This window comes from Sinohyriopsis cumingii, chromosome 17 (genome assembly GCF_028554795.1).
Source record: "Sinohyriopsis cumingii isolate HCF-2022 chromosome 17, ASM2855479v2, whole genome shotgun sequence".
NCBI classification, from domain to species: domain Eukaryota; kingdom Metazoa; phylum Mollusca; class Bivalvia; order Unionida; family Unionidae; genus Sinohyriopsis; species Sinohyriopsis cumingii.
Genome location: NC_142977.1, coordinates 101,479,919 through 101,494,514, shown reverse-complemented (window position 1 = coordinate 101,494,514; position 14,596 = coordinate 101,479,919). Strand labels below are relative to the sequence as shown.

Here is a 14,596-nt window from a genome sequence, read left to right as displayed (position 1 = left end):
ACTACGTTGATGGATATAAACGATTGTTATATTAACTGATTTCATTATCTCGTTGTTGTTGTAGATACCTTATGTTAGATACTTGGTCCCTGTAAGCGCTTGTTATTTGAGCTTGAAATAAGTAAATCAATAAATAATTACTAGATTATGTTTTATGTTTCAATACATAATTACTAGATTATGTTTTATGTTTCAGTAAATAAGCATAGTAATTGGTGACGAAAGCCTGCACTAGAGATGCAGCGAGCGATCAAAATGATGATCGCTCGCTTCATCTCTAGTGCAGGCTTTCGTCACCATTTACTATGCCTATTTACTGAAACACGACTAATACAAGAAAAGTGCAACCTTATCCATGTGCTGACCCAGAAATATCCATTACGGACAGGCGTAATCAGATAGGCGAAATGTCTATGGGACGGAACAGAGATGAGGACCCATGGAGAAACTCTTCATTTTTAAGCATCCCCGAGCTTATGTTCACCATATCACGGTGAAGCAAACTTACTGCAAGAAACTTTCTGGTTGTTTCGAGCTCTCATTTATGCGAGGAAGGCGCGTCAACACCGACACCCCCATTGCCGCCCCACCCTCTCGTTCTGTTCCGGATTTATAATGGCTGTATATCAAAATGAAGGACGATTAGGACAGTTTTACAGGGAAATCAGGGCTGAGTTTCATTGTATCTAGCGTATTCTACCGCCACACAATATATCTTGTATCTGTATTTTAATGGTTTTGGTCTTTGTTTTAGCTTTGAACTTCCGACTGAATACAAATGAATGTCCCTGATGAAACGCGCGTACAAGGTCTTTTTATATGCATGTCACAATGATTTAGGACTATTGAATATTGATGGATACGTCGCCCTCTATAAGTACGGTCTACCGCAAGGTTTGAACATACACCAACTGACTGACATTTGCGTTCATGTTCATAGAATACAATGAGAGAAACAAATCAAGCCATGATTATAAGAAGCTAAGTTTAGATGTCAGTATGTTGCTATTAATAGAAATTATACCCATTTACCCACAATACCTTGTGAGGACCGCCATACTTATGTCAGAAGCAATGAACGACATCGACATTTGTGATTTTTATACAAAATGTTGTCTTCTAGTCTACGTATCTCCGCAATTAGCCATATACTGTTCTCTCATTAACTAATTTCGTATTTTTAATCAATAAATCACTATGACGAAGTCTGTTTATCAGAGTAATGCATTCACAGTAAATATAACAGGGTTTTACGTGAACAGACATTGAGATATCTTATAAATGAGTAATTTGTGGGGGAAAATTTTCTAGTGCATAAACGTGACAAACACAAGCACTTTAATCGAGGAAGGGAACTTTTTGTATACGGAGAGATGTTTTTGGGACAAACATGTGCTGCGTAAGTATTCAAAATAACAACAACAAACGAATAACAACAGCAACATTAAATTCATTTTGACAATAATAGCAGGAAAGGAAAGATAAACATCGAATCTAATGCACTAGTAAAATGAGTTGTCAATAAGCATTTATTTCACATATGCAAAAAATATTGTCCACATCCGTGAAATACTTTTACAGATATGTGAAATACTTTTATATCAGAAAAATAATATGACTTGTGTCATATTTGTTAAAAAGAACTCTACATATGAAAAATATATATTGTTTCATGTATGCGAAAAGATCGTTTATTCAATGTAAATGTGAGAGAAAATGCTGTATATGTATAAAATATAATATTTAACATATGAAAATTCTTTGGCTTTTTAACATGCGTGTGTGTATGACTAGAAACTATTACACTGTATCCATGTAATCTCTTCCTTCTGGCTTCTTACAACCTTTGATTATTGAAAACACAATGTTTCTTTGTTGATTTGTATCCGAATGTGTCCTTTTCGTTTTTTACATTAGTGAACATGAATTTTACCTATGTGAAATAAATTAACTATTGTAGAAGAATTTCAAATCTGTGAACAAGAATTTTACATATGTTGAAAAAATTTAAAATAAGCCTCATATTTTGCACATGTAAATTATTTTTCACATTTATAAAATAATTTCTTCACATATGTGAAAATATGAATAAATGTAACTCTCGCATGTATACTTTCTTTCAGTTTGTCCGTTGGGTTAAAGCGTTATTCACGGAGGCATTTTTCTGGTATGAGTAACGACATGTTGCATCACATCCCAATAATTCCTAACGAGTGCTATTGCTCGGATCACCCGAGACGTATATATAGAATGGTTCGTATTTGCAATATTAAACAAATTGTATAAACAGGATGAGAGAAAAAAAAAAACGGGTATGACGTCAACAATCAAACTAAAGCTGTGCGAAATGTCCATAATTTTTAATAATTACATCGTCGCTAACATTCAGCAAATCAGAAACCTCAATCTTGATTTGTTTATTCTTTCCAAGATATTATCAATTTGAGGTTCATGCTTTTAGACCAAAGCCTTTGATTATGACAAAAATCTTTCTAGAGTAACATGTTTATTTCTAGACCAGATCCATGTAAGATAACAAAGAACTCGTTAACAAGTCTTAAATATAAATTTTGAGAAATTCAAAGATTAATGTATTTGAGAATTTTCACCATAATGAAAGATGCCTATAGAATATCTTCTTTTGTAGAAAAATTGGCTCTATCCCGTAGAAAGGAAAGACCGAGAGAGGATTCACTTAACATAGTTGAGTCGTCGTACGTAATAGCACACTCTCAGCAACTCCCGCAAGATATCGCGCGTATTTGCGCTAATATTAATATCAGCGTTGCTGTGGGACTGATTACAACATCGGTAGCAGTCAGCTAGTTAAGAAGGTGATTCAGTCAACGGGACACGCGTAGTCATTACACAAAGTGGAGTAATATATAACATTCGCATAATGTGGCAGAACATTCCTTCAACTGGAAGTTAAACAACACTAACACTGGAAGCGGTATTTGCGTGATACGTATTATAAGAACCAGATATTCTTTAGGTAAATATCACCTTATTAAATTTCTCATTATATGCATGCAATCTCTCCCTTTTCTCTTCTGTCTTATTTTTCATTTTTGAAAAAAAAACATTTTTTATCTAGTTTTTATTTTATATTTTTAGGGGGTATCTTTAACTTTCGACTGTAGCAATCATTCTCTTTTTTGTATTTAAAAGAGCTTTGTATTAAATAAATCACTTTATAAATGTCAATAACTATAAAATGTGACAGATATGCATTTGGGACTTAACTATTGTTTTCTTTCTTCTTCAAAATAAGTTATTTATCTCACCATCGTCGCCTAAATAATTTATCGGTGACAGTACTCATTTCAGTGATAATTCACCATGACGCATTATTTGCTATATTTTCTTTGTTCCTTGTGTTTTTATGCACAACGGGATAAATCAGGATATAAGGGTTAACTAGATAACTCCAGAGTCAAAACATCTTCTTACCATCATAAACCTTGGTTTGTTAAACAACCAATAGCACTTCCGGTCAGCTCGGAGAACATTTTTAATTTATTTGAGGCTCATAGATTTGGAAAAGACGCGTTTTGCAATCACCAAGGATCGAGTTAACGATGGGATTCCTAGTATCTCTTTAACGTATAAAACAATACTTGAATATCATAGCTGAATAGACATTTTTTTCTCTCTAAGTTGAGAGGCAGCTTTTAAAAGTGAATGAACAAATAAAATCATTTTATGTAACAGGATCAGAACCATGTACAAGCTCGATCTTTATCTTCCGATCGCATCTCCAATGCTAGAAACTAAGGCGAGTGTGACTTGCATCACCAAAAAAAATAGCTAGTTAGAGTTCAAAAAATATATAACTTAAAGTATTTGAAAATAAGATTTTATAATTCAGATTTTTATGAATAGACTGAATTTCCTCCCATATGATTGGATATAAAATATCACTAGATACAGATCTGGCATTTTGTACATATCGGTAACTTTGAAGGGCTATTTTCAGTTCCAACCAGTTTCCAGTGCACTTAATGTGACACTTTGGTGATATCAACCACTTACAACATAACAATTGTAGCAACAAACCCTGCCCCACCCCACCATATCCTAGTGACATGAGATCAAAATTTGCAACCACAGATAAAATATCATATTGAAAGTTCAAACAATGTAAGCAGTCTTTTCTGCACTCCAAAACTCACTTCGATCTGTAGCCAAACAACGCATAGGCACTCATGAATTATCGGAGCCACCAGAGCCAGCCTTACGCCAACTTGACCGATTTGGCCCCCGCGCTCACAGGGGCCCAGCGCGCAAATCCGGTGGAGAGGGAGGGGGCCAAAATGATGCAAGTCGGGTCCCACCTTTGATAAGGCCGTTCGTGGCTGCCACGATGTGCTTTACCAACTGTTATTGAAGGTCATGGTTATATGAATTAAAGATACTGGATCCAACTAAAAATGGACCCGATTTTTGTTTTCAAAGATCAAAATGTTTGGAAAGTAAGAATAACGAATGCTAAAACAATAGGTGCTGGACACAGACAACAACAATAGACTGGTTTTCAACAACAAAAAAATCATACTGAGTGACAAAAGGTCCTCAGAACACTGATATGATCCGTTCTTACACTCTATCATATCTATAATATTACATTCGAGGACCCTTAACCAGCGAAGATGCGTCTAGGTATTCTGGAGCTATGTGAAGAGGCTAAGGTATGAAACCTAAGTACTGCCTAAAATCAAATCTTGCCAAAAGTCCGCTGATTTGACGATACAAAAGAGGACTTTATTTCGTTCGTGAGTGATTAGGAAAAATGTACCAATTAATAAAAACTCGACCATGGTCATTTTATCTTATAGTGAAATTAAAAAAGATTGTATCACGAAAATGACTATAACAGAGAACAATCATCGCCTTTGGTGTGATTGACCCAAGAGTGGACACACCATTGATTTACTGTTTTAAAAAGGTAATCAGTTACAGAATAATATTGGGGTAAATATATGGTCTCTATATTAATTACGTACCATTAATTTAAAAAATATCAATTGGATCATTAATTAAAACAAAATATCGATTGGAATAAATAAATAAATAAATAAAACCAATAAATGTGATACAATACAATGATTTGCGAGGTTAGCATATCGCTTGGAGTGCAACACAACTTGCTCGATCAACACGCTTAATGTATTTAAACAATACAAATTTAACTCAGGGAAGTAAATGGGTGATCAGTTCAAAGTTTAATACATTTATCTATAATAAAACAACATATAACGCATCACCGTATCCAATTGCGTTGCACTGCTTTTAGCCGAGGCTGTACACCGTTAGCCTCGTTCTCGATTTGCTCTCAGCACGGAAGATCACTCTTACATAACTCTTACGCGAGATTGTTAAAAGGTCATATTCCATGATCAACCCCAAAGTAAAATAACTCAAGTCGTAGTCCCGATGTTTGATTGCCAAGCTTTCAATCACGGACTGGTCAGACTAAACTTGAGAACGAGAAGTGGTCCTATTCGGATACTTTTTAGTATACCTGAAATGCTCCTCTCCTGTGGTGTAGAAAACAACGAAAGATACGTGCATATATTGATATGGCATATTCGGAATGTTCAGTATTTATGGGCATGTGGTCTCTTTTTCGTATACAAGTACAATCTTTGTATGAAAAAGGTACCGTTTTTTAACGTGTTTATTTTCGTATGAAATACTGGTTTCCATTATTCCCTCTCTCCCCTTCTGTAAAATAAACTGAGCCAAACGCAAAAATTAAGCCTGCTCATCAGAAAGTGTGACCTACTTTTAACAGTGGTGAGTTATATCATCCATGGTGAACACACCCATGAGGTTCACCGACTGTGCATAAAACAATATCCGGAAACTGAGTAAATTGACATTTTTAACACAAACAATAGACCGTGAAAAGCATGAGATCACAAAAACTAATAGTAATTAAATTTTATATGGAACGTAATATCCTTATAAGCCATGACAAGATTTTGAAGAAAAAAACAATCAAGTATTAGGTACGGGATGCAAACCTAATTAGAAACTAGGATGACGGTTGGCGTAGTTGGTTAAGAAAAGCAATCTGGAGAAATATTTGTTTAAGATTAAACGACAGTTGTCTGGAAATGAAGAAAGATGTTTTGGCTAACCACATATTTAATATACCGCTCCGCCTCTCCTGTGACCTAAGTGGTTAGCGTGTCCGCCTCGGATGCGGGAGGTCACGGGTTCGAACCCCGGTCGAATCATACCAAAGACTTATAAAAATGGTACTAGCAGCTGCCTCGCTTGGCGCTCAGCATTATGATGTTAGTGTTAGGACTGGCCGGCCTGTTATCTGGATAACGTGCCTCGGTGGGACATACTGTTACATGTCTGCGGCATGATGCACCAGTGCTAGACATCACTATAAACTGCCACACTGCAGACATTATAGCGATATGACTAAAATTGTTAAAGCTACTTTGAAAAGTAAAAAACAAATACCACAGAAGACAAGCGTATTTAATACTGTGTTCCCTATGTGAAGGTAAGCCCTTGAGAACTCCTTGCATAAGAAACGATAAAAGAATGTTGTTTTCCCGTCCGTGAATTATGTGCATCATTCGCTGCATTGGAAGGGGTTAGTGATAGTCAAAGAATACAAAGCGATTTCCAAGGCAGATGAAATTCGTTCTGGTATGTATGTATAGTTGTATATATTTATATAGGTAGTTAGATAGGTAGATACATAGGTATGCTCGCACGTGTATGAAGTATGAATGTATTGTTTAACTTTAAATATGTCAAATATCCACTGCTGTTTTTCGTTGTTTGTTTTAATAGATTGTTTGGTTTGCTTTCCCAAAGCATTTATCAACCAATCTTCATTTATGGCTGACCATGAAAGCTTATAGATCTGATAAAAGCTAAGAACAAATAATCCTGTGTTTTTTTATTTTGTGGCATATTTCTGGGTTAAATTCTCCAAATCAGTAATTTAGTAATCATTGCAAACAATGTTCAGAAAATCGGAAACAAAGCTAATACATATATGCCTTTCATAACACTAAATTCTAAAGAAGGCATCTCTATTTTCGGATTGAATTTAAACCGATTAACACCAGATCTCCACTGTCCTACGTGAAGATCTGACAGCGACCGCTTATGGGTCATGCTATGGTGACTCTTGAATTAGCCAATGGAAATAAAGCTTTCAGAAATTAGAAAGTGAATCAGATCGTTCGGCATAAGTTGATGTTCTTCAGTCATGCTATTCAGTCTCCAAAACGCGAAGGTATAAGTCTTTATCTGATTGGCTGATAAAATTATTAACTAGTATGGTAATAGCATAGGTCACCAGAACACGACCCTTAACCGGTCGGTGTCAGATTTTCAACTAGGACATGGAGATACGATTTTAATCATATTATTTTTATTTTGAGAACTTCAGGAGTTACAACGGTCAATATCGAGTTAACAAGCTCTACAAAATGAGCAATGCTAACGAATGTTTGGTCAAACTCAACGGTGACGTCAATGGTTAAATCATGAATATTGATTGTACAGTCAAACCTGTCCGAGGCAGTCACGTGTAGGCAGTAAAGAAATCTCCCCCCCCCCCCGTAATTTTGTATCAGAGTCACACATCGTGGGCTGAAGAAACAAAATAAGGAAAACGGAAAACAAAGAGAGAAAGAAAGAAAAACATAAAGGAAGCCAATAAGTATAAGAAAAGGAACTGAAAAGAAGATACAATAAAAGAAAGTACAAAAATGATACAATGAAAATAACAGTCAGTTTGGTAGGGCGGAAGCTGTTTTCATTTTGTTTTACATTATACAGACATTAAATTTCCAAAATGGTCTACCAAGAAACAGTGCCATTATATGCCAATTTGTCGGTATCACCGATCATTCCGATTTCTCTTGCCAAGCAATTATTACTAGGAAGCTGGATCGCTCTTCACCAGTTCAAATCGTTTATAATGAAAACGTGAACTTGGAGAAAAATAGTTTTGTTTGGCAAGACCAATATGAGCGTCAAGGCAGAAATTTCTTTTCAATTAATTTTTTGTCAGAAGAGAAACTGCAATGGATATGATTTAATCCAAGAATCAAGCTACAAGTATGACAAGGACTGGGAGACACAAATCCTCAGGCTTAACTCAAACTAAAAAGATAACTTTAAAGTAAAATAGACTGATATTAAAATAAGAATGCAATAATTTTGTTAACACCAAACTTCTACAAAAACATAGCATATAATAAAATGACCGGGATGTGGGTTAATTGTTTGCTTCTAGAACATAAATAATTTTGCAAGAAAGGCTGGACATGGAAATCAAGTATCAATAAACAACTTAATACGATGTCCTGAACTCATACCCAAGTAAACATGTTGTTTACAAATTATCAATATCTTAAAGTATAATCTACAATCATGGACAAAAGTTCGCTATGTAATATGTTCCTTACAAAAGATCATTACAATCTACAATCCTGGACAAAAGTTGAACACACAATATCGATATACATACAGGCTGACATGCAAACATATATATATATATATATGCATACAGCCATATATCAATACATTAACCAAGCAATTCCTTTTTCTATCCCTCCCTCCATCGATCTATCCATCCATTAGTTAGTTACTCATTCATGCATAAATAAATAAATTAAAGTCATTATTTGTTCTTCCAACATGAAATGTGACAAAATTCATCATGTTCACATCAAATGCATAGTGCTGAGATATTTATAAAAAACACGAGTGTTTCCTTTCAGTCATCTGTTGCGTACTCTTGTGATGACGTCACAATGTTTCGTAATTTTAAGCATTACTGTTAATGATAAGCATCTCCAAAATAGATATATTTTTGGCAAGATAAATGCTTCTTTTTTTCTCCATGGGTTGTAAAAGCGGACATAACGTTTCCTTTAAAGTAAACAGTAACACCTAACCATTCTTAATTTGAACTTAACTAGTTCAAAGTCTCGACTATGCGAAATGCAAATATCCAGATTCCAAATATATTTAATACGATTTTAAGACATAAAGGTCAAATGTATATCTATGACGACTCGATTATACAAACGCCCAGTTATCGATGTTATCGAACCAAGTTCCTTTTACCATACAAGTTTATAATCCATACACTCGAATAATCGATTATACGAACTCCCGATTATCGATATTATCGAACTAAGTTCTTCTTACAAATCAAATGTAATGCATACAAAATAACAATCGGTCGTATGCGTTATCATTATCCCCTTTTCAATGTGCTTAGGCGAGTTTTGAAAATCGACGTGCATCTGTATTCTTATAAGACTGTGCAGACAATCGTATTCTTGTCTTTTTGAACTTGTTTTCAATCAATTTGCTATAGTAATATAATATAATATGGCAACGAAAACCAATGCTTGATTTTACGACACTTAGAAAAGAATCATTTATTTCAGAGGTAATTTGAACCCAGCATGGAACTAGCAGTCTGGCGGCCATTCGAACTATTCTGGACAGTAGTTTTCTTGCAGTGTCTATTTACAAGATCGCAACAGTTTGGAATACAGTCGTTAGGGGACCTGTACAGACAGAACTGTATCAATTGTCGGAAATTAGGAATACCTTCCATTGAAGAGATCAAACGGATTACGATTATCAAAAACGATATTTTGAGTAGATTGCACATGCCCAGGCCTCCAGATGAGGTCACGCCACCCCCGAAGACGCCGAAAGTTACTGATAGAATAGTGCATGACAATTTCACGTCAAAGGATAATAATGCCTTCGAAGAACTGTCCAGTATCATCAGCTTCTCGGAACCGTCAGGTAAAGGAAATTACGACTTTAAAAATAAATGGAATTTTATTGATATCACTATTTAACAATCTTTCGTTTGATTTAATGCCGCGTACCGGCTTTGACGGGCTCTAGTGCTTATCATAAAAACCGATTAATAAAGACAGTACGTTTGCCTGTGATATGCTCCCTGCTGAGATGGTCTTAGACTTTTTGAAAGAGTGTAGTTTAAATCATCTTTGCTAGCCAAGGTTCCGATATGTTAACACCTTGGCGGATCGAGCAGATATTTTTGTGATTTGGGTCTGACAGTTTTATTTCATGAGGCGGCAAGCCACAGCATCCAATCAAACTTAAGTTGTTCAAATTTGAACACTGTTCCTACGTAATTGAGACAATAAAACACTTCAATAGACTCATAAATAAGCAAATACACCTGTGAAGAATTTTCTCTGGTACGTAGTCGTACTTTAGATATTAAACGTACAAAGTAACTTTTTGAAGTCAATTACCTCCACCATTATTTATTGGTTAGTTGACATTACTTATTACGTGAGGCACCTCATGAAAATGAATAGATATAGCTAGGACGAATCACTGTAATATCTGCTCTATCCGCCAAGGTATAGATAGGTTAACATATCGGAACGTTGGCTGGCGAAGACATGTTTACATAAAAATGTCTATTTTATTTTAACGATTTTACCCGTTTTGCTTTATCTCTGTTTTGTGTGCCTTATTTGTGATTAATAAATTTTCTGGACAATTTGAGTAGTAGTAAAATGGGTCATTTAGCGAAGTAGGAGAAAAGAATAGGGCGCGCATAACACCTTCAACGTAGATGGAAGCGCAAATGGCAAAAATATTTTCCCTGCCACCCAGGCGCGTTAGTTTTATTATAGGAAATGATACTGGTACCATCACAAGACTGTTATATTTACTGAAACTGTTCTATTAGGACTGAAAATCAGTTTTCCGCAATTCTACTGCTAGATTTGAGTCCTATGTATCTCGTTTTTCATTATATCTTGCTGGTCTGTTTCATTGATGATGAACGTAAGGTCGTATCTGATAAAACATTGTCTATAAAAGCCTTTGAAACAAAATCTGCAATGGTATTTAGCTTTGTTTCGGCAAGCACGCGTATTTAATCATGCTTTTGGGCACTGAGTATTAGGCAACAGCTACTATAATCTCCAAGTATCAACAGCGCAATTCAGAACAAAACTGCACTCCAGAGGCTTATAGCAATTGACCCACCAACAATCGTTGTTAAAAAATAAAAGAAAGAACTATCCAGGCAGCGCCAGCACCCACAGACACTTTAGTGGCGATGTCAACCCCATCGACGGCATTGAAAAGACCGCGGTAAACCGTGATGTCAGCCTTTAGTTTTAATGGAAAGTTTGGCAGTCATTGCCATCATCTCAGCGTGTCTCGGGATATTAAATCTCATAGTTGTTTAACCAAAAAAGAGTAATATTAAATTTCATTTGATCTGTTACGTCAGGGCTTATTGATACTTCGCGGACAGGCATCTTAACTAACTTTTATGCACATGTACAAGAGCTATGTGGTTGAAGTAAATATATGTTTCCCTTAAACTTAATGCCCCAGAGTCGATGCGATCTCTGCTGAGACCATATATATGCTCCTTGGATAATAAGGAACGGTACCTTCTATTCTTTTGGCTGATAGTGACGGAGACAACGGTCTTGTAATAACAATCTCGATCTAATCTTTCAGGCAGTTGTCTATCCATGCACGGCTAGAACTAGGTGGTCGTGTGGTGGTCTGTCGTGTCTAGGTGGTGCTAGTCCTCAATATATATCTGTCGTGTGTCCTCATTCGACAGTAGTATAAACCGCGGCCAGGTAACACAGAACTAGCGCAGGTACTCGTTCATCAGCAGTTTGCACTCTTAGTCAAGATCTGGAGCAATTTTTGCGATCTGTGTTTGAGCAGTTTGGTCGACAGTTTGCTCCATCATACCATAAAAACGGTTGAAACATTCAGAGCAAAAAGTGGTAAATGTGGCAACGGGGTAAAAAGCGCCAACGTTGAGGCCTTCACACCCGATTTCACGTGGCTGAACCTTAACACAATGTTGGTTGCAAAGCTTTCGCGTCAGGCAATAATAGACTGGTCGTCATTGTCGCTCTTTGAAATGGAAGAGCCATTTACACAAATGAAACGCGACGTCCACGGACTATTGTCTTGCCGTCTATGAAGGATAATTAAGTAAATACCTGGCTAAGTAATGACAATGGTATCGAGGAAGGTAAATCCATAAACGTGCATAATAGCTACCCAGCGGAAAGGACCAGACTCGTTTGGAGCAGTGGACCCGCTAGCCGACGATGCAGTGGCAAAAGGGTAAACATCTACCATTTCATGAATTCGCGATCGATATAACGATGGTTGTCACGTGAATCAAATGTGTATGCTATTGGAAACAGTATGCTCCATTCCAGAGACGTCAGAACGTACGGCCTGGTCTCAACATCTTTGCTAGTGACAGTTTTTAGCGTACCAGCACGATGGGGGTCAATGGGATATCGTAAGCTTTAGATCGGGTTATTTGTTCATCACTAGCACACTTTTCATCATATTGCAGCTTTTAAGGTCCTATCCACGGAACGGATATCGGCGTATCTTTTGAAGTGGTCTACAGGCTCGCTAGCATTGAGTAACGCACATATCGGCAGTACAGACAGTAATGTTACAAGCAAATATCTTGGCCTGTTTGGTAACTAGACAAGAGAAGTCCACTCCCGAGGTTTTGAGGGCCTCAGTAGCATCAACAAGCAAAACTAGATCATTAGGGTATGCGTTGATGGCGCGATTATAAGCCGTGAAAACGACCTTTGTTGTAAAGCTAGAGTGGTCTCCTGAGTCTCCAGCCCTCGGGCTACCCGAGAGGTCAAACAAATCTATAGAAATGCATGTTATTTGCCAACTATGTCCATAATTTCATCCAATGAATATAACTGCCAACGAAAATTTTCTGGCTGTCTACTTTCGGCGGCAACAACTTATGTACCGTAGGTTTTGTAGGCTGGTGTAGGAAGTGGTTCGTGCTGTAACAAATAAGTTTAATAGTTACCGATACAAAAGTATTTTGTGAACTTTGACTTGTCCATTTTAAGCCCAGTCATATTAAATTCCATGATTTTCTTTGTTAGTCTTTTCGACCAAGCGGGACAAATTCACACGTTCGAACCGCATTAGGTAATTGTATGTTGAGACTGGCTTTGTTTGCAGAGTTTCCATTTTTGATTTTTCATGCGGCAAAATACATTAACAATTATAGGGTTGTAACCCAACCGACGACAGCACACTGACTATCCGCATTAAGTTAGTTGGAATAATTTCAACGTTTCTTTAGCCCAGTGTCTGTATTTCTCAGCATGCTATACGTAATATTTGTAACCACGTCTTGGTCCTCAGTGGGGGCTACAAACGTTTTTGTTGCCACCCATGTTTAGGGCACTTATCATGGTGTCTACTGTTTTAAGAACCGTTCTAGCGCTGTCTTGTGGAATAAAGTTTGGGTTACAATCGCCTATGATAAATGGCCCATTCATAATACTACCTGTTTTGCAGGAAACAAGCTGTCCGGTCTATATCTAGCTGTGCTGGTTGTCTGCATATATTTTGGTTGTCGCGTCGTGGGCGGATGGGTCTGCCAACGACACCATCTTGTTGGAGCCCATATTTGGTGTGTCTGTGGTGCTGTTATCAGCCTTAAGAACTCTGGCTTTGGCAGCCGGAGCTTGCCACACTGCACCGTCTGTATATTATTATGACCGGTCTCTGCGCCTCGGTTGGGTCAGCCAAAGACACGATCTTATAACCACCCATGTTTAGGGCATCCGCCATGCTATTGCCAGTCTTAAGAACCCTATGATTGGTTATTAGTAGGGCGTCATCTGCAATACGGTATGTACTCGGGTTAAATGTATCTACCTAAATGTTTGTCGCTGCATCCCTGCTCTCGGTAGAGGTTGCGACCAATTTTGTTTTGTTGCAACTGATGCCGAAGGCAGAGGTCATGGTATTGTCAGCCTTCATTGATGTATGGGGTTTGCCGTAACATATCGTCTACGTATTGTTTTATAGCAGCGTTTTGGGACTGAGTGGGGTACGTCAAAGACACAGTCTTGGTTGTGGCACCCATAATGAGGACTGCATCCATGATGTCTCCGGTCTGCTAAAAAAACGTTTATCGGTTTGGCGAAATACGCATCACTTTTTGATAGCAGCATCTACGTAATCTTTTGCTGCTGCATTCTGGAGCTCGGTAGCAATCTTGATGAGGTCCATTTTTAGTTTGGCGTCACAAGACATGATAATCAGTCATTCATTAATATTATTCCGGCTGGGGCTGCCAACGATCCGATTTGCTGTCACCCATGTTTAGTGATGAGATCTTGTTTACGAATTTTCCAATAGTACCATCACGGTGCTATTTAAACAAAAACAAAGTTCTCAAAAGTCTGTGGTAAATGCGGTTATGCTCATCTACGTAATCATTATATTCATTTTAATCGGTTGGGAATGACAATGACACGATCTTGTCACCACCCATGATTAGGTTGCTGGTTGTGAACCCTGTCGTCGTCAGTCGGGTCTTGTTACATCACGTCATCTACATATTTGTTGTGTCCTTGTTTTGGTTGGGTGAACGTCTTGGCTGCTCAAAAAGCATGCCAATGTGTCAAATTTACCTCCTGGCGCCTCGCAACATCAGTTTAATATCACAGCCCCCAACGATGTGCACCAGGCTGTCACACTGAAAAAGAAACAT

At 37.3% G+C, this 14,596-nt stretch overlaps 1 protein-coding gene across 1 annotated transcript in view; it reads left to right on the top strand.

The window, feature by feature from the left end:
* Positions 1 to 2,780: 2,780 nt before the first annotated feature.
* Positions 2,781 to 14,596, top strand: part of LOC149779561 (inhibin beta chain-like) — a 40,380-nt gene continuing 28,564 nt past the window's right edge. Inside the window, exons 1-2 of the mRNA XM_089940285.1 lie at positions 2,781 to 2,995; positions 9,447 to 9,816. Coding sequence (XP_089796411.1) covers positions 9,465 to 9,816 — 352 coding nt within the window. The 5' untranslated portion in view covers positions 2,781 to 2,995; positions 9,447 to 9,464. The remainder of the gene's footprint in view (positions 2,996 to 9,446; positions 9,817 to 14,596) is intronic.